This window comes from Canis lupus, chromosome 34 (assembly GCF_011100685.1).
Source record: "Canis lupus familiaris isolate Mischka breed German Shepherd chromosome 34, alternate assembly UU_Cfam_GSD_1.0, whole genome shotgun sequence".
NCBI classification, from domain to species: domain Eukaryota; kingdom Metazoa; phylum Chordata; class Mammalia; order Carnivora; family Canidae; genus Canis; species Canis lupus.
In genome coordinates, this window is record NC_049255.1 from 24,026,087 (window position 1) to 24,044,891 (window position 18,805).

At 34.9% G+C, this 18,805-nt stretch overlaps 1 protein-coding gene across 4 annotated transcripts in view; it reads right to left on the bottom strand.

The window, feature by feature from the left end:
• FGF12 (fibroblast growth factor 12) overlaps positions 1 to 18,805 on the bottom strand; it is a 543,009-nt gene that overhangs the window by 19,551 nt on the left and 504,653 nt on the right. For all 4 annotated transcript variants that reach the window (XM_038583706.1, XM_038583707.1, XM_038583705.1 and 1 more), the window contains one exon: positions 4,559 to 4,757. In XM_038583706.1, the coding sequence (XP_038439634.1) occupies positions 4,559 to 4,757 (199 nt within the window). The remainder of the gene's footprint in view (positions 1 to 4,558; positions 4,758 to 18,805) is intronic.

The window sequence follows — 18,805 nt, forward strand, 5'->3', positions numbered from 1 at the left end:
CACTAATTCAATAAAGGAAATGTGTTTAGAATCATTTTATTTATAAATCCTAAGCTAGATTCCATGAAGGGACATGGTTTTATAATAAAGTGCTTATAAAGCATGCACAGAATGCCATTATTAAGGAACTTGAGGAATCATCTGCTCCAAATTCTTTTGCAGAGTAGGAAATGAAGCCTGCTAAAATTCATTGAAAAAGAAATGATGTATTCTTAATCTTTTTTTGCCTAGTTTCAACATGGCATTCCTATAACTATCCTATCTGATTATCTACCACAATGAACTTATCTTGTCATATCATGTATGCTTTTGTCCATTTTGCATGGTTTAGAGCTTACTATTCAAGTTGTATCATAGTATAACACTTCTACTTTGCTATGGCTAATTTTTCTAATTATCAGCATATCCACAGGCTTATTTCAGATTGAAGAGCAATATAGTATACGGAGTAGGTGTATAGACTTTGGCAGTAGGCTTCCTAGACTGCAATCCCAGCACTGTATTAATCTAGCCCTTTGATTGGACAGCTTATTACTTAATTACTTTAAATATTGGTTTCTTCACCTATAAAATGCGGGTAATAAGAAAAGGTTGTTGTGAGGTTTAATGATGGTAACATATGCAACCTGCCTAGCCAACAGTAAACTATATAGATGCAGTAAGACTAGTAATAGTAGTAGTAATAGTGGTGGCACGAGTAGCTTGGGGATCCCAGCAAGGAGAAAGAAGTTCTCACTGCATAGTAGAATAATGCCTAACAAAACCTCAAGTGCACATATCTTTGATAATAATGGTAATGATATAATTATATCACTTGATAATATAAAGCATAGCTGCATGGAGAAGCACTGGGAATTTGTTCACATTTTTGCATTATAATAATGATATCAAAGTACAAAAAAGGTGTGGGAGAGCTGACCAATTTCTTAGGTCTGTTACAATATAAAAACATGAGTGTCTCCATGAATCTGAAAACACTTTTATTTCTGAGGAGCATGTAGATTCCATTTAAAAAGGAGAGAAGCAAATAGGAGACATTTATTCAAAAGCCCTTGCTAGGGTCATACTATGCTATATTGAGGTTACATTTCAGACTTCAGACTGTAAGCAGTTTCACTTGTCTTCACAAAGATTAAGCACTTGCTTGCTTGAGCCAGAATGCCTTGGCTTGGATACTGACTCTGCCACTTACAAGCTGCTTGATATGGCACAAATTACTTAATGTCTCCGTGCTTCATTTTCCACATTTGTAAAATTATATTAATATTAGAATCCATTTCATAGAAATGGAATGAATAATAAAAGAGGGGATAACTGAGACAGGTTTAGCACAATACCTGTTGGAAGCAAGCATTTATAGAACTGTTAGCTAATTTGTTCAAAAAAGTGAAACTTGCTAAGACAAAAGTCAAAGACATTTCTAGGGAATTAAAAAGTCTTTGTTCTGAAACAAATGCATTCTTGTTTTCATCTTTGCAAGCGATGCTTATCAAATTCTACATATTCCATACCTAAATTTTCATTCCCATCATCCAAAAAGAGATGAAGAGCCTTGGAAACATATCTAAATATTAGTGATTCTGATTTAGAATGAACTTTCTTTTCCCCCTCAGAACAAAAGGAAAATCATTCTAAGACATCAATAAATAAGAAAAATTAAGAATAAAACAATGAACCAAAAGCTCTTAATAAGAAAATTAGGAAATCAGGGCTCTTCTAAAGTTAAGATGATGGCAAGCTGAAGCAGAGGATCTTACTGTCCCGGTCTGTTATTCTCTAAAAATACCTGAGCATTTATTTGGCATGTAGTGATCCAGAAGAAATAGTACATTGCTAGGCTTCCCTGCACCTAATGCAACATCCTGCCTGGGCTGTACTCAGCATGATGTAAGTATCTTATGGCAACCGAAGGGGACCTTCTTGAAGAGAACACTGGCACGGGGTTTGCCTCTGCCCTTTTCATCCCTTCTTCTTCCCTCTGTCTAGGATGAAGATGCTGGTTGGACCATGGGCATAAAAGTCAATCGAGAGCCATTGTGTGGTGCAACTGTACAACACACTAGGGAGAGTGGCTCTCAGAGCTGGACATAGTTGAGGTCCCTAACAATTGGGAAGCCACAGAACTGGCCCTGCACAGCAGGTTTCTTGATTTGGTTTGTGAGAATAAAACTCTGTATGATTAAGCTGTTCTTAACATGGGTTTTCTATCGTACCTAGCCAAATCTAATTCTAAAGTAGACAATCAGGACTGTCTAGTAGCCTCTTTCTATGTTTGTACTGAAATGCAGCAATAAATTTAGAATTTAAGCAGCTGTAAGACTAGGAATATGGTCACTGAATGCATCACTCTTGGAAATGTGTACATGGTCATACAATCTCAAGAAACTTGACTAGCCAAAGTGCAGACAGCAGTCATGATTAGGTGGGTAAATTATAGGTGTGTTTTTTCTTTTGTGGGGGAGTCGGTATGAAAAGCATTATCTACAAAAAGAGCAAATAAAACAAGTGGATTTTTCCTTTCCTTTTACACTTTCCTGAATTTTCGAATATTGTTAACAAGCTTGTGCTACTTTTGTTTCAACAACAACAAAAAGTCTGTTTAAATGCACAAATAAAAATGATGTGACAGAGGGGATGTGGGCAGGGGAATGGGTGAAATAGATAAAGGATATTAAGAGTACATTTATCTTGATAAGTACTGAAAAATGTATAGAATTGTTCAATCATTATATTGCACAGCTGAGATGAATATAATGCGTATGTTACATACATGTATAACATGTATGTTAATTATGCTCCAATTTAAAAAAATGATGCAAATGTTTTAATAGTTTATTCACACTGCACCTGGAGTGTTTTTGTCTCTGGAGCTCTACCTCTCACCTCTAATGGTCTGACCTGGCCTAGCCTTGAAATTACATTTAAATAATCAGCTTTTCAATATCTTTTTTTTTTCTTGTTTGGTGGAAGTGATAGCTCTTTCCTTAAATCCCAATATCATTCTGGCAACATGTAGTACATAACTTTTTTACATTGTACTATTCCCATCAATACACATATTTCATATCTAAGAATATTATGAGGTTATCTGGAGCATATGTAATTCTTTTTTGTTTTCATACTTACCTATTCATTTGTTTATTCATGTGTGCACTTATCCAATTGACAACAGATTATTGAATATCTCTTTATGATATGCAAGATATTACAAGAAACAAGGATATATGACGAAAAATAAAACTTGTTCCACGCATCCAAAAAATGATCAAGCCATGGATAACGGGATAGTGTGGCAAACAGGTAAATTTAATACAATGTGATCAGTTCTAGGGGAAAGGATTATATATGACAATAAAGTGACAGAGAGGCCCCTCACCCTGCAGGGAGTCTGCTTCTCCCTCTACTTGTGTCTCTGCCTCTATCTCTGTGTCTCTCATGAATAAATAAATAAAATCTTTAAAAAAATACATTACATGAAGGAAAGTTCTGTTTTGTGTGGTTAAAAGCACAGGGTCTGAGAGGAGTTTTGAGAGGGACCAGGAGCTTCAAATGCCACAGGTCACTCCAAATGCCACAGGTCCCTCCCTGTGCTTTGAACATAATGTTGACTGAACAAATGTTTGTTGACTGTTACACTCATAGGTACTGTGCAACAGCCATTGTGATCCTACACTGGCTGACCTGACATGCCTTATAGATATTTAGGGGACACAAAGGCTGGCTAAATTGCAGAATTGTAATACATTGCCTCAATTCCCTCATTTCCACAGACAAAGAGGCTGAACTAATGTTTTAAGTGATTATAATGTGACTTTCAGAAAGGAAGGTTATCGGTAAATGTCTAGGTCACCGCTACTTCAAACCCTATGTTAAAAACCTTGACTGAATATAGCAAAAGTGGTTACTCCAATGGTATATTCTCATCTCCTGTAAGGAACAAGTCACCCAAAATGGATTTCCTTGCCATAAAATTATTCGTTTCATCAATCAATTTGAAAATAAGTATTAAATGATCATGAGAAGGGAGGTTATAGGCTCGACTGAGAAGGGAAAAATTGAAAACTGCAAATATTTATTGGTCACAATAAGTAGCATACTATTTTCTTTCCTTAGAAAACACAAAAAAATTAATACACCATATTGTTAGATTTGTTCACAAAAATGTATAGATTAGGATATAAACATATTTCTAAAGGTTTTTTGCAAACTTTAAATAACCATAATAGCATGATTGTCTTTTCAATGTGTAGCTTGAGAAATTAAATTCTTGTGTTCAACAGAGAGGGAAATTACATTCCAAATGGTAACTAGCACTATTTTTCTACTTTCAAGAATTTTCTTGCTTCTATATTCAGGCAGTTTTTTTTTTTAAAATAAGTGTCAAGTATTTATAAGAGAATTTTTTTTCTCTTTTAAGTAAGAAGTCCTATCATGTTTTCTGAAACTTTGTTTTGATCGGTTGCATCCTAAGTAAACTCCACCGAACAGGGGATAAGGAGCAAAATTGGCATCAACACACAGAAATCAAAGTCTAAAAGAAAAGAAGTTCATTTCATACCTTCAATAGGTTTTGGTACAAAATGTGATGAGGGCTTGGTTTTCTTCACTCTGTTTCCCTTCATAATTTGACCTTCTTTATTGAGTCCCAAAAACCATGCTCGGCCTGATTCTTGCTGACGGTACAGTGTAGAAGAATAAATCACATAGTAGTTTTCAAATACAGATTCCTTAAATTTGCATTCTGGAGTGAAAACATCCTGCAGAAGAAGGTACAAAAGAGACAAAAGATTTAAAAGTGAAATAGCAAATGCTTAAATCCAATGAACTTGAAATATAGGTCCTGTATTAAGAACAAATTGGAGGAAAAAAAAACAAGAACAAATCAGAGGCAATTACACATAATTTCTAGTGGCACTTGGTTTCAAAGATTCATCATACAAAATCAAGAAGCAAGATTTCTTTTCTAAACAACCTTTATTTCACAGAACACAACTGTCCAGCTTGAATCACTTGTTGGGCTAACATCATGCAAGGCTGTGCCCAGGTCTGGTCCCAGTAAAATGTTTTGTAAATTTAAAAGATTGACTATTGCACATTTTAGTGGTTCTTATCATGTAAAATGTATGCCTGGGAACCAAAATCAAATACAACCACAGCACACACAGGCTCACAGATGTTTTTGAAGGGACTACCCTTAAATGTACATAAATGTATTACACAGTCAATGCTTGTAAAATTTTTCAACTTAATAATAAAAATTTCAGGCAATATACCCAGGGACAAGGAGTAAATAAATATTGCTACTATGTTGTATGATCTTCAGTGAAACATAGAATAAAAGTTTTAATTCAAGAAGGAACTTTAAAAATCCTCGACTTCAACTTTATCATTGGATAAGTGAGACAACCAAAAGGTTATCTGATTAAGTTATACATGCACACACACACACACACACACACACACACACACACCACACATTACTGCATCAATGCCAGAACTCACATTTCATGCTTCACAATCACTGCCTCTCACAAGATGACCTTTTCTGTTTGAGTCTTGTTCAGTGACTTACAATGAGATTTTATAATCAATACAATGAAATCAAATCCTAATATTACAAATGGAAAAAATATTTGTCATGGAATGAAGAAATTCCTCCCCTTCTAAGATGAGAAGAAAAGCAAATGTGATAGCATCTTCTTCAACCACATGTAAATAAGAATCCTATATATAAAACACATTCACAATCATCACTGCTGTCCTCGTAACGTACTAGAAGAATCTCTTCCTCGTAATCCTTTAAGTGTAAGGTTCCAATGGTTTAATGTGTTACACCTGCAGTTAAGTTACTAGAAATATGCGGGACTAATGCTGGGTTGAAACCATGTCCATCTAGGTGATACTCACAGACTAGTCCCCAGGATTCATTTGCAGAAAGCTACAGTGATTCATCGATGGGTGTTAGTAAAGGCCTTCAGTGATAAAAAGACACTGCTTAAGAGACTCTCTTGATTTTAAATGGTTCTAAAATTATAGAGCAGGAAAATGAGAGTGAAATGATGGGGAGGGGAATGGGAAGGCAATTGTGAATATTATATACATATGTATATATAATACAGATAGATTATATATTATTGATAAATATTGATAATAAATACTATCTATATTATATTGATAATAACAATATAATACCATAGGACACTCTCAATTTTAAATAAACCTAGTGGCTTAAGAATCAAAAACCTAAAAAGTCTCTACATTTTATAGTGACATTACTCACAACCACTTTTGCTCCTCCTAGCTTTACTTCCAGAGTGTATGCTTTCCAACTCAACTAGGAATACATAACATACAATTCCGTATAGTTAATATAATTAAATGGTAGCATAATTACAATTTAACTCCATCCCATTCTTTGTACATCTCCATTTCCTCCTTCCTGTTCTAGATACAATACTCCACGACATGTACAATGGATGAATGAACACTTTATTGCACTGTAGCCACTGCTCTCTTTGCTGTTTCTCAAAAACAACAAGCATAACCCATTTCAAGTCCCTCACAATTGAGATCCTCAGTTCTTGAAAATGCCTTCATATTAATATGGTTTGATCTCTCATTTCATTCAGGTCACTGCTCAAATGTGACTATCTCAGAGAGCTTTCCTGACTGCTTTATATAATTTAGCACCTCCTCACTTTCTAATCCTTTACCTTGCTTTTTTTCCTCCATAGCTTAACACTAGCTGGCATATTACATATGAATTAAGCTCCATGAAAGTAAGCACCATGATTGTTAATTCCCCTCATATCCCATCTATCCATAGTAGTTGGAATTAAAAAATATATACTCTGAATCAAAATAATTTGATGGAAATCTTCATAAAACCTTTTATTCCCATATTTCTGTAACCTGTGTTCAAATTGGGAAGATCACTTTCTGTCTTAGGTTCCTTGTTCCTCTAAGTGTAAAAGAGAACCTTGTTGAACTTGGTAATCTCAAATATCCCTTTTGATTTAAATGTTCCATAGCTTATCATTCATATTCAATGGTTAAATAATTTCTTAAAATTAAGGAGTCCATATGAGATATTGTTATTTTTTTAAGATTTTATTTATTTATTCATGAGAGATGCACAGAGAGAGAGGCAGAAAGACAGGCAGAGGGAGAAGTAGGCTCCCTGCAAGAAGCCCGATGTGGGACTTGATCCAGGATCCCGGGATCACGCCCTGAGCCAAAGGCAGATGCTCAACTGCTGAGCCACCCAGGCATCCCAAGATATTGTAATTAAAAAAAAGAAAAACAGTGCTTACCTATAAAAAATTGTGATGATATATTGTTATTTAGAATATCAAATAGAAAATGTAATCAAAGAAAATAAACTTTGCTATTATACAAGTAGTTATGACTAATGACTCTATGATATGTAAAAATTACTGACTTTCCAAACATATGCTAGATAAAAAGGGCCCTCTATATTGATTTTTTTCCTTTCCATTTAAAAACCAAAATCTTTTTTTTATCTACAAAAATATCTCCCTGTTTGCTGTGCTACTTTTTTATTAGATTGTGTATAAAGAAGAAAGAAATTAAAGACTTGAGTCTTGCAACACAATTTATGTCCAACAACTCTAGAGATAGATAGTTCCTTTGGTTATAACTCTTGAATATGTGGATGTGAATCTTTTGATTTCTTAACTTCCTTAATGGCTTTTAGATGTACAGAATTTGAAAATCCTTGGCATATTAGCAGTTGCTCCATCAACTGTGTTGTCAGATATAATGATATTAAGTCAAGCAAGAGAACTTTTGTTTTCCATCCTGACAAGCGGCAAAGAAAATGCTAAAATACATTATCTCAAATGAAGTATTTTTTAAAAAACTAAGTTGCTTTAATAGAACAAATCTAATTTTATAACTTAAAAAAATTTAGCATATATGGAATCGTTACCTATATACTTTTGAGATAATTTTTACTGGAAAACTACTGAACTGATTTTTCTAAAAACAAAGCTTCTTTGTTAACACAGTCTTTGCATTATCTTACAAGACAACAGTAAATTTATATCATCAGAAAATAATGAAAACTGTGGTACATTGGAAACAATTTTGGAGGCAGACATAAAGATTCAAATCTCCAATTTTTTTATTTGGACAAGTCATTTAATTTCTCTGAAGCTCAGTTTTATGATCTATAAGTTAATATTAATTATACTTTCACTATAAGATTGAATCATTAGACAATAAAGATGTGCCTAACTTAGTACCTGGCATGTCACTCACTTTATTTACATCTAGTTAACACTTTTTCGGTTATATATGATATTACAAATGAGAAAGGTTAGCCTGAGCAGTCGGTTGAGAAAAGTCACTCCAATTGTAGAATTCAATAATGTTTTTCCCTATATGACAATGCTGCTTAAGGATCAATTTGGCCATTGTTATAAAGTATGCAGATAAATAGATGATTTCTTTTTCCGGTAGAGGATGTTTTTTATCAATCTGAGATAAGTGACATGAGTTTCAGATTCTTCACACCTCCTAAAGAGGCATAATGCCACATAACCAATTCACTTAGCCTCTAGCCCATAGCTTGCAAGTATGGAAGTGAGGTAGGAATGGGGAATTGAAAAGGCAGGTGGGTGGATGAGAAGATACATCATGTTGCAGTGACTGTTATCATGAAAATTATTTCCAGAATTCTGAATATTCTAGAGGCAGAGCAGATATTGAGGGAACAGAGTGATTTTCCATTAAAAACACCATTACTTCTTATGAAGTGAGCATGGACACAGGATGTAACTATGAGTTTACAAATCAAGGCAAGTACATTGACTACCTTCAGTACATTGATGAAACAGGAAGAGTATACATCCTCTGGTAGGCCTCTGGTGCCTCAGTCTCTGTTTTCCTCTCTGGGGGTAAGGATGGAAGTGGGGACATTTTCAAATTACCATATTTCAACATAACCTCTGTTATACCTTTTGGGAAATCATTTTGAATACTCCAAGGGGCTCCGGAAATTATCAAGTAAGGTTGGAAATATATTTTTACATGAAATTTTCCAATTTTTAAAATTCTATGTGTCAACTTCCATGAAGTCAGAATAACTGGTATCAAACTTCCTGATGTAACAATTATAAATACTGGACAAAACATATGAGGCAACAGTTTCCAGACACTTATCAACTGAAATTGCTGGGCTTTGATCTTTGAGAGAAGGAAAATATATGAGATAAGTATTAAATTAATCCTGGCTTTCTGCAAGAGGTACTTTTCAACCCTGGAATGGAGAAGTAAAGCTAAAGTATTGCACTGTGGTTATTTTGAACTGTGGAGGCAGAAACTGTTGTTTAGGAATGCTAAGGGGACTTGAATTTATAGATTAAAGTGTCAGAGAAAAAAATCTGATCTAATGGAGGTCAGGAGATTATATGGGAATTTCCCAAGGATCCTGGGATTATGGATACACTGAATATGCTCAGGATAAGACTCCTCAAGGCCGAGTTTAGAGCAACTACTACAGAACTGAGAACTCAATAGAGATACAAGAGGTTGTGCAGGGCTGAGGAATGCTGAACTTCTAGAAAAGCCAGAAAGGAAAGACCTTGATATTGGACATTTCACTGGAGACCTCAGAACAGCCAGTTTAGAGTTAATGACCACACCGTAATTAAGGTCCCCTCACCCCCTGGATTAAAGACAGAAGCAAAATAACTAAGACCTAAACACACACACACATATCCCAACAAGATCAAGATGATCTACTCGTAATTTATCTAAATGCCAGGAAATAAACACACCATCTTTATCAAAAGATGGTGCAATTCACTGTACAATATATCATACAAATATCTACCATACACTACAAAATCATAAAACATGGATATAAGCAAACAGTGATGTAACCCATAATCAGCCAATTAAGCACTCAATAAAAACAAACACAAAACAGAAGGTGACCCAGACATCCAAATTAATAGACAAGGACTTTAAAATAGCTCCTATAAATGTTGTAGGATTTAAATTAAAAAGGGCATATGAGTAAACAAATAAGAAATATCAGAAGAAAAATTGGAAATGATGGAAAAAAAGAACTAAATGAAAATTTGAGAAGTAAAAAGGTCAGTATTTGAGAGGGGAAAAAAATTATTGGATGTACCTATTAACAAACTGGAAAGTGGCAAATGAAAGCATCAGTGAATTTGAAGACAGATAAACTGAAATTATCCGGATAAGATACACAGATAAATGAAGATTTAAACACACACACACACACACACACACACACACACACACACACAAAGAGCAATCTGTTGACACCATCTAACCTATGTGAAAGAAAAAGAAATAGAGGGGATCCCCCGGGTGGCCCAGTGGTTTAGTGCCTGCCTTCAGCCCAGGGCGTGATCCTGGAGACCTGGGATCCAGTCCCACCTCGGGCTCCCTGCGTGGAGCCTGCTTTTCCCTCTGCCTGTGTCTCTGCCCCCCCCACCCCGTGTCTCTCATGAATAAATAAATAAAATCTAAAAAAAAGAAAAAGAAAAAGAAAAAGAAATAGACAAAACAGAAGCAAAAAATAAAGATAAAGAAAAAATTTTTTAATAAAGCAGAGAAAGGAAAAGTACAAATCAAGTACCATCGTAAGCAAATGGAAAAGACAAGACAACGGAATCAAGTCATTAAAATGCTAAAATAAAAAACAAACTGAACCCCTAATTCTATATCCAGTGCATATAGCCTTCAAAATTGATAAGGTGAAGATTTTTCAGATAAACTAAATGAATTCACTTCCAGCAGACTTGCATTATAATAAACGCTGGAAGATGTTATTCAGGCTAAAGGGAAATTATGTCAAATGGTAAGTAGGTTATATAGGAAGGGATAAATAGCACTGAAAATCATAAATATGTTGACAAATATAAAAGAACATGCAGGGGATCCCTGGGTGGCTCAGTGGTTTAGCACTGCCTTGGGCCCAGGGCGTGATCCTAGAGACCCGCCGGGATGGAGTCCAACGTCTGGCTCCCTGCATGGAGCCTGCTTTTCCCTCTGCCTGTTTCTCTGCCTCTCTCTCTCTCTATCTCTCATGAATAAGTATATATAATCTTTAAAAAAAATAAAAATAAAAAATAAAGGAACATACATTTTCTTCTTTTAATTAAAAAAAACATTGCATTGAAAGAGTTCTAATGTAAGTGTGTGTGTATATACATTCTACATTGCACTGTAGAAAGGACAAAGATTGAACTGAAACATATTGTTTTATGGCTCTCATATTTTACGTCAAGTGTCTTAATATTAATTCTAAGTAGCCTGTCATTAAGTAAGAATGCCTGTTGTATTCTATAGAGCAAAAACTATAAATATATTACACACACACAAAAGGTAAAACTAAGAAACCAATATAGGGATTTAAATGAAACATAAAACATATTAATTAAAAAGAAATTAGGAGGGAAATGGAAAAATAAAAATCAGATGAGATAAATAGAAAACAAATAGCAAATGGTAGATTTAAACCGAACCACATTGATTATCACTTTCAATGTAAACAAAGTAAACAGTGCAATTAAAAGGCAGAACCTGTAAGACTGAACAAAAATGCAAAATGCAACAGTATTCTGTCTATAGGTGATATCCTTATATCTCATGGAGGCTGAAAGTAGAAATATGGGGAAGATACACACAAGTCAAAAGTAAGCATAAAAAGTAGATATGGCTATATTAATGTCAGACAAAGGATACTTCAAGACAAGGAGCATTGTCAGAGGTAAAAGGGAGCATTTCATAGCAATCAGAGGTAAGCCATCAGGACTTAGACGTAATAATCTTACATATGTGCCTAGTAACAGTCCTTCAAAGTATATGAAGCAAAGTAACAGAATTGAAGGGAGCCAACAAATAAATCCACAATCACAACTAGAAATTTTAATAATCTCCTCTTAATAATTGTTAGAATATGTGGCAAAATTCAGTAGAGATCTAGAAAATCTAAGCACTATCAAACAACATGATTTAATTAATATTGTAGAACACTACACTGAGCAAAAGCAAAATGAATATTTATATGCTAGCTCATATAAGTCAAAAGACTGATATCTTACAGAGTATCTTCACTGACAACTAAATTAAATTAGAAATTAATAAAACTTAGGGTGCCCAGGTGGCTCAGTCAGTTAAGCATCTGCTTTTGGCTCAGGTCTTGATCTCAGCGTCCTGGGATCAAGTCCCATATAGGATTCCCTGTTCAGCAAGGAGTTTGCTCCTCCCTCTCCCTCTACCACTCATCCCTGCTCCTGTGCTCTGTCTCTCACGTGCTCTTTTCTCTCTCAAATAAATAAATACAATCTTTTAAAAATATATTTAAAAAAGAAATGAATAAAACAAGTATCTTAAGGAGCTGTGAATATTTGGAATTAAACGAAAGATTTGTATAGAATGGGTCAAGGAATAAATCACAAAGGATATTAGAAATAGTTCTAGCTGAATAATAATGAAACACAAAATGTCAAAATTTGTAGGATGCAGCCAAGGGAGTGCTATCAGGGAATGCAGATAAATTCCCATATTATAATACATGTACCCATTAACCCACTTTTGGGAATTTGACCTACAGATATAGAAGCAAGTGTGTAAAACGGACTATGTTCAAGATTATATTCACGGTAAAGTGGCATGTAGTATCAAAATACTGGAAATAATCTAAATGTAGCTCAACGGAGGATTAGATATATTTTGCCATGTCCACACAATGGAATATTACACAGCAGCTGATGACAATAAAGCAACTCATGTTTTGCTACTGAAAGATCTCTAAGATGCATTGATCAATAAAAGCAGCAATCTGTAAGTGTGTGTATTTGCATAAATACTACCATTTGTATTAAATATACACAGATCCAAAATGCATGTCTTTATTTGTACATGGCACCATTTGTGTTAAATATGTACATAAATGGTATTTGCTTATATCATGTTTAGAAAGTTCTTGAAAGGGATCCCTGGGTGGCGCAGCAGCGGTTTGGCGCCTGCCTTTGGCCCAGGGCACGATCTTGGAGATCGAATCCCACGTCAGGCTCCCGGTGCATGGAGCCTGCTTCTCCCTCTGCCTGTGTCTCTGCCTCTCTCTCCCTCTCTCTGTGTGACTATCATAAATAAATAAAAATTTATATAAAAAAAGAAAAGAAAGTTCTTGAAGGATACACAAGAAGCTGGCGCGGGCGTTTTTCTCATGGGAAGAGATTTGGATAGTTGGAGAGTAAAACGGTAAGAAGTAGACTTACTCTCCTCTGTGCATGTATTACTGCTTCAAATAGTAAATTAAATTAAGGGGGAGGAGAAACTGTTGGTCAACTAAAATTAACCTACGAGCTAAATACAGCTTTCAGACCTCTAATGTAGAGTACAGCTTCTTTTAAAATAGTTCTATTTCAAATGTGATAAAACTTAGCCTCTGAAATAGAAATTTACTTAAAACAGGCTCACACAACAAACAAAAGCCTCATGATGATGAGGATATACCCTAGGATCACCTGAACCCGTATCAAGGAATAGTATGCTTCCTGTGAAAAGTTATTGAACGAAGAAGATCAGTGAAGCCCCCATTAAATAAATCACCCAAATGGACCAGCTGAGTGATGGAGAATAAACATGATCTTTTACCCCATCCTTCATGTGAAGTTGATTAGAGTGCCAGAATAACCTTGAGCCTAGTACAAGAATATACATTTAAAAAAAAAGTCATAATCTTTCTTTGGACTCTACTTCTTTCACTCTCCAGCCTTTCTGTAATTTGGATCCCCCAACATTCAGAGGACCCCAAATTTCTCCAGCAATACTACCTAAATCTCAACCAAAGTTGGCATGAACACTGTGGGCTTTCCAAACAATGGTGGAAATTCACCTGTGAATATGCAGTAAAGAGGTTTATTGGGGTAATGTGTCACTATAGGCATGCTACAGAAATATTCCCACTGTCAATGGGAGAAACAACCTCAGAATTTGCTTGTGTTGCTTACTCATTGGGTTTAAATTACACTTCTTCATTTAAATATCTTCCTGGCAGTGATTACAATGCTCAGTGACTGGAACATTTCTCAGTGAGGAACTTCTGTTATGGTCAATGAAAGAGAAATATGGGCTGGGATACACTGTGGCTGCAGAACACCTGTGAGGCAGGACTGCGGCGATGTGGCTGTAAGATATTGCACACAACACTAAACCTTTTATTAATCTAGAAGGAATGTAAGATTAAAAAAAAAAGCAAAGAGAATGAGTCCTGGTATCATGTAGGTACCCAGCAGGTGTGAATAAACTGCGACCCGATATTCTATGCCTGGCAATGCTACAAAACCACATCTCACAGGTGTGTTCCACTCAGCGTCAATCAAGCCCACACATACAGTCACACCAGTCACTTTATTTTGACAGGCTAAAGAATAATCTGCTAGACAAATAGTTCTGATAGAACTGAAAAGCTAGAGTTGTAGTTTTGTTTTGTTTTTTTTTAATAAACATCTTTGCTGCAGTGTACCTTGCTGTGATGATGAGCCTTCAGAAGGATAATTCAAAGTAGACATATTCGCCACTAAAGAGTAGTCAAGAGTGAGGGGGCCTGGTTCATTTAGTGCTTTTCTCTAAAGTCCAAGGTTATTGAATATAATTTACCTCTATCATATTTCAAGTATACTGTCACTTGGATAGAGAGATGATAAGTACACTTGTTTGATTTCATAAAAGGCACTAAAAATAAAGGAAATTCGTAGGTTCTGTCCTTATGATGAACATAGAATCCTTGAAATTTAAAGCTGCAAATATATAGTCTGATTCTCCATTTTGGAGATGAAGAAATCAAGGTCTTCAGAGGGAGGAAATGAAGCAATTAAGATCATGCTGCTAGATACCAGTAGAGTCAGGATTAGAATAACGGTATCTAGTCAGGGATCTTCTCTCTCTAGGCTACAGTGCTCTGGTTAGGATTTATGCCCTTTCATAGATAAGGATAACCAGGTAAAATAGGCTTTGTACTGACAATTGTGTGTATTTTCCATTAATCAAATGACTTCTACCAACGTGGCTCAATCGCTCTAACAGCGTTACCCCAGTTACCTGTTACAGCAAATACACTTTGTTTATAGTCATTTTGTAGGTATCATGCTCTTAAATCACAGAATAGGCATTGGTATCACACCAAGAGGCAAAAAGGCAAAAATGGGTGACCATTTTTTATATAAACAGGATAAAAACATAGTAAATTTGACTAATGGTTTTACCTGGAGATGGTAAATGGAGCAGAGATCGTGTTCTTCAAAGTAGAATTGGCATTTGTACGAAGAGAACACGGAGTCAAAGAACAGGGACAGGTCTATGCAATTCTGAAACTTAATGGCCATCCTACTACCTAATGGTCCTATTTGTGCACATTTTGAGTTTGATTCATTTGTGATTCAGGACTCACGACATAGTCCTAGAGTAATTTTCTTTTGCAAACTAAAAGGTGACAAGTCACTCAAAACATCTCCTCAGACCCAACAATAATGGTAGACCAATGAAATGGTTCTGCAAGCATGAATGTTTACCTACTTGTCTATTTGTATAGTATTTGATTACAAATCCACAAAAAGAAAAGATTCAGACAAATATGGGTAATTCATGTTATCTTCATCATCAGGTTCCTAAACCACCTCATACAAATGCATCCATCTTAATAGGTTATATATTATATGCCTTTTTCATCTCCCTCAGATTCTATCACAATTTATATACATATTTCACTTGTTGCTTCTACTATGCTTTCACATGTGGCAAATCCTCCCACCTATATCTGTACATCCAAATCTCAATTACTAGAAATAAAATGCACTCTCAATTATTCTTAAAACCTACTTCAAATTCAACTTTCTTCATAAAATCTCACTGTCAGGTGAAAAATCATCTTTTTTTCTTCTGATCACCACAACACAAGCAATTTATCCATGGCTCTCTGGATGTAGCGGTCACTTTTAATTCATATTACATGTATCTACAAATATGACTTTACTATGTACAGCTTATTTGAGATCAGTATTTCTCTCTTACTTTTTGAATCTGGCACAGTACCTGGCACCTGGTAGCTTTTCCATAAATGTTTGTAAATTCGTAAGGAATAGATGAATATAGCCCATTACAAATGTCTGGAATAGTTTGGTGAAATAGCCTTTGTAATGGTTCATCAAGCCTAGCATCGATGTATCTCCTGGAATTAAACCTCTTTTGAGCCAACATGCAAACAAAATTCATAAGCCAACTATACATTTTCTTATTTCTTTGTTTTATAATTGAAATTCAAAGGTTATAGCCAACAATCAACAAATTAATTGCCTTTATTCTTTCAGAAAATATCTAAAAGAGAAAATAAAAATAAACAGTACCATACATTCTCAAGGAGCCTACAATATAACGGAATAAACACATATAAATAACAACCTTTTCACATTCTATGTTAGCTTTCAAAAGATAAAAATTTTGTGCAGGATGCCTATAAGAGATATTATTTTCTTGAATTGAGAACCAATTATGTAGAAATTCAAATATATTTGAACTTGATAAAATCCATTAATATGTATTAAGAAAAGCAAACAAATGGTATTCTCGGTCTTAAAGAATATTAATAGAATGCTAATGCTTCTTTTTTGATATTAATAGTTTTAGAATTATATGTGAACCATTTAAGAGTAAATTCATTCTTTTGATATACTCCAAAATGTCACAGGTCTTGTTCAGTTCAGGTCTATATACTCATACTGCCCTGCATACATAAAATGCTGTTTAATATTTAAGTGTACATAAAATTTTCATATATATTTTTTCATATATATGTATATGGTTATGCACATATGAAGCTGACTAGTAAGAAGGCTATACTTCCATCTTTTAAATAAAATTCATTTTATTAAAGCCATTTTTAGGAAATACCAAATAGAATAAAAAAATATATTTTCAGATCATTGACTGTAAAAACCATCAATTGAATTTCGCTTAAATTGTATTTTATGGAGTTCTACTTTATCTGAAAAGGAAATAATTTGGACTCATTACCTATTTTGATTTTCATGCTCCTATGTAAAAAAATTAAAATAAATAAACAAATTAAACAATTTAAGAAAAACTGGAAAGAGCCACTGTCTAGAATGAGGCCTATATCCTTTTCTGCTGTTAATCTCAAATTCTTTTTATTACTTAACCTTTAAAGTTTGGGGTTCAGCTGCTGATAAGTAGTTATCATTTGACTTTGGTTTCCCCTGAAGTGTGCCCAACATGCACAGTCTTTGCTCTTTTCAGATATTTTGCAGTTTGACATTTTAAATGTCTTTTCTCCTTAGTAGAAGTCTGGATTATTAGAAATGAAGCCAAAAGGAAACTTGGAACTTTTCTAAACCATTTTACAAAAGGGAAAGACCCAGCACTGTAAGCCAACCTCAACACTGATGCTGTTCTCTTAACTTGAAGCCAAGTGGCAAAGTGTCCCAGTGTCTCACCAATTTAGCTTGCATTCAGTCTGAATAGAATCTGACCATTTTCCCTAATAGAATCAGCATGCAAATTTCTAGCATTCAACTGCTGAAAAGCTGTATTTAAAACTACTGTGTGGGAGAGCAGAACAATATGTGAAGGAGATATTATGCTAGACTTGACAAGTTTTAGTTTCTGACACATGTCTTTATTTGAGCAAAGGCAAAAAATTAGATACTATGTATTTTTTTAAGCAATTTCTCATAAACAGGTCAATAAAACTATAAGCATGTATTTGCCTGTATTCTCAAGGTTAATACATATTTTATATGTGCATCAATTATAGTTGGGTCAGTCAAGGTAAGTGGAGGAAAAGAAGGTTTATGTGAGGTTGATAGAAAAGCATTTTTGATGTTTAAATTTTGAGTGGCCACTGAAATAATTATATAATACATGTATGCTTTCAGCTAACATTTAAATTCTGTGTTCTGATAATCAGTTAATGATCTGGAGATTAACAGTCATTTTAGTCAGACTTTACAATATTGTGAGGCATAAGACTGAATAATAAAATCTCCTTCTCGGATAAGGATCAGGGTTAAGAAGAGCTTCCTGGAAGAGGCTGTATTTGACACTTGAAGAATACAAAGGAGCTTAGTAGGTAGAGAATAAGAGAAGGGAAGGGAAGGAATTATTTTACTAATCCAAAATAATTTATAATATTCCAGTAATTGTGTGATTTTATGAGTGAATAGTGTCCAAAGAGTCACTAGCAACATAGCTTAACCTAAAAGATGGTCCAATGCCATAAATTCTAAGCATAGGATGTCCTTGTGCCATACAACCTAACACATTTAAGATAAGATTATTTTGGCATTTCCAAAAATTAGTGTGGGATTACAGAAACTATGCACACGTTTTTCTTTGAATTTTAGGGTGTTTTTCAGAGGTGGCTCTTAACCTCCAATTAGAGAATACTGCCACTAGGTGGAGTGGTAGTGACTTGGTTGGAATAGGCTTCAATTGGTGTGACTGAGAGCATTATGGGTCCCATGATTCTTATTTCTTTTTGCTTTCAAAGACTGTATGGAACAGTTAAGAAATATGCCTCAGAAGTAAGCTTTGACGGACTCGTGGGTGGCTCAGCGGTTGAGCGTCTGCCTGGGCTTGGGTTGTGATCCTGGAGACGGGGGATCAAGTCCCACATTGGGCTTCCTGCATGGAGCCTGCTTCTCCCTCTGCCTCTGTCTCTGCCTCTGTCTCTGTGTCTCATGAATAAATAAATAAAATCTTTAAAAAAAAGAAGTAAGCT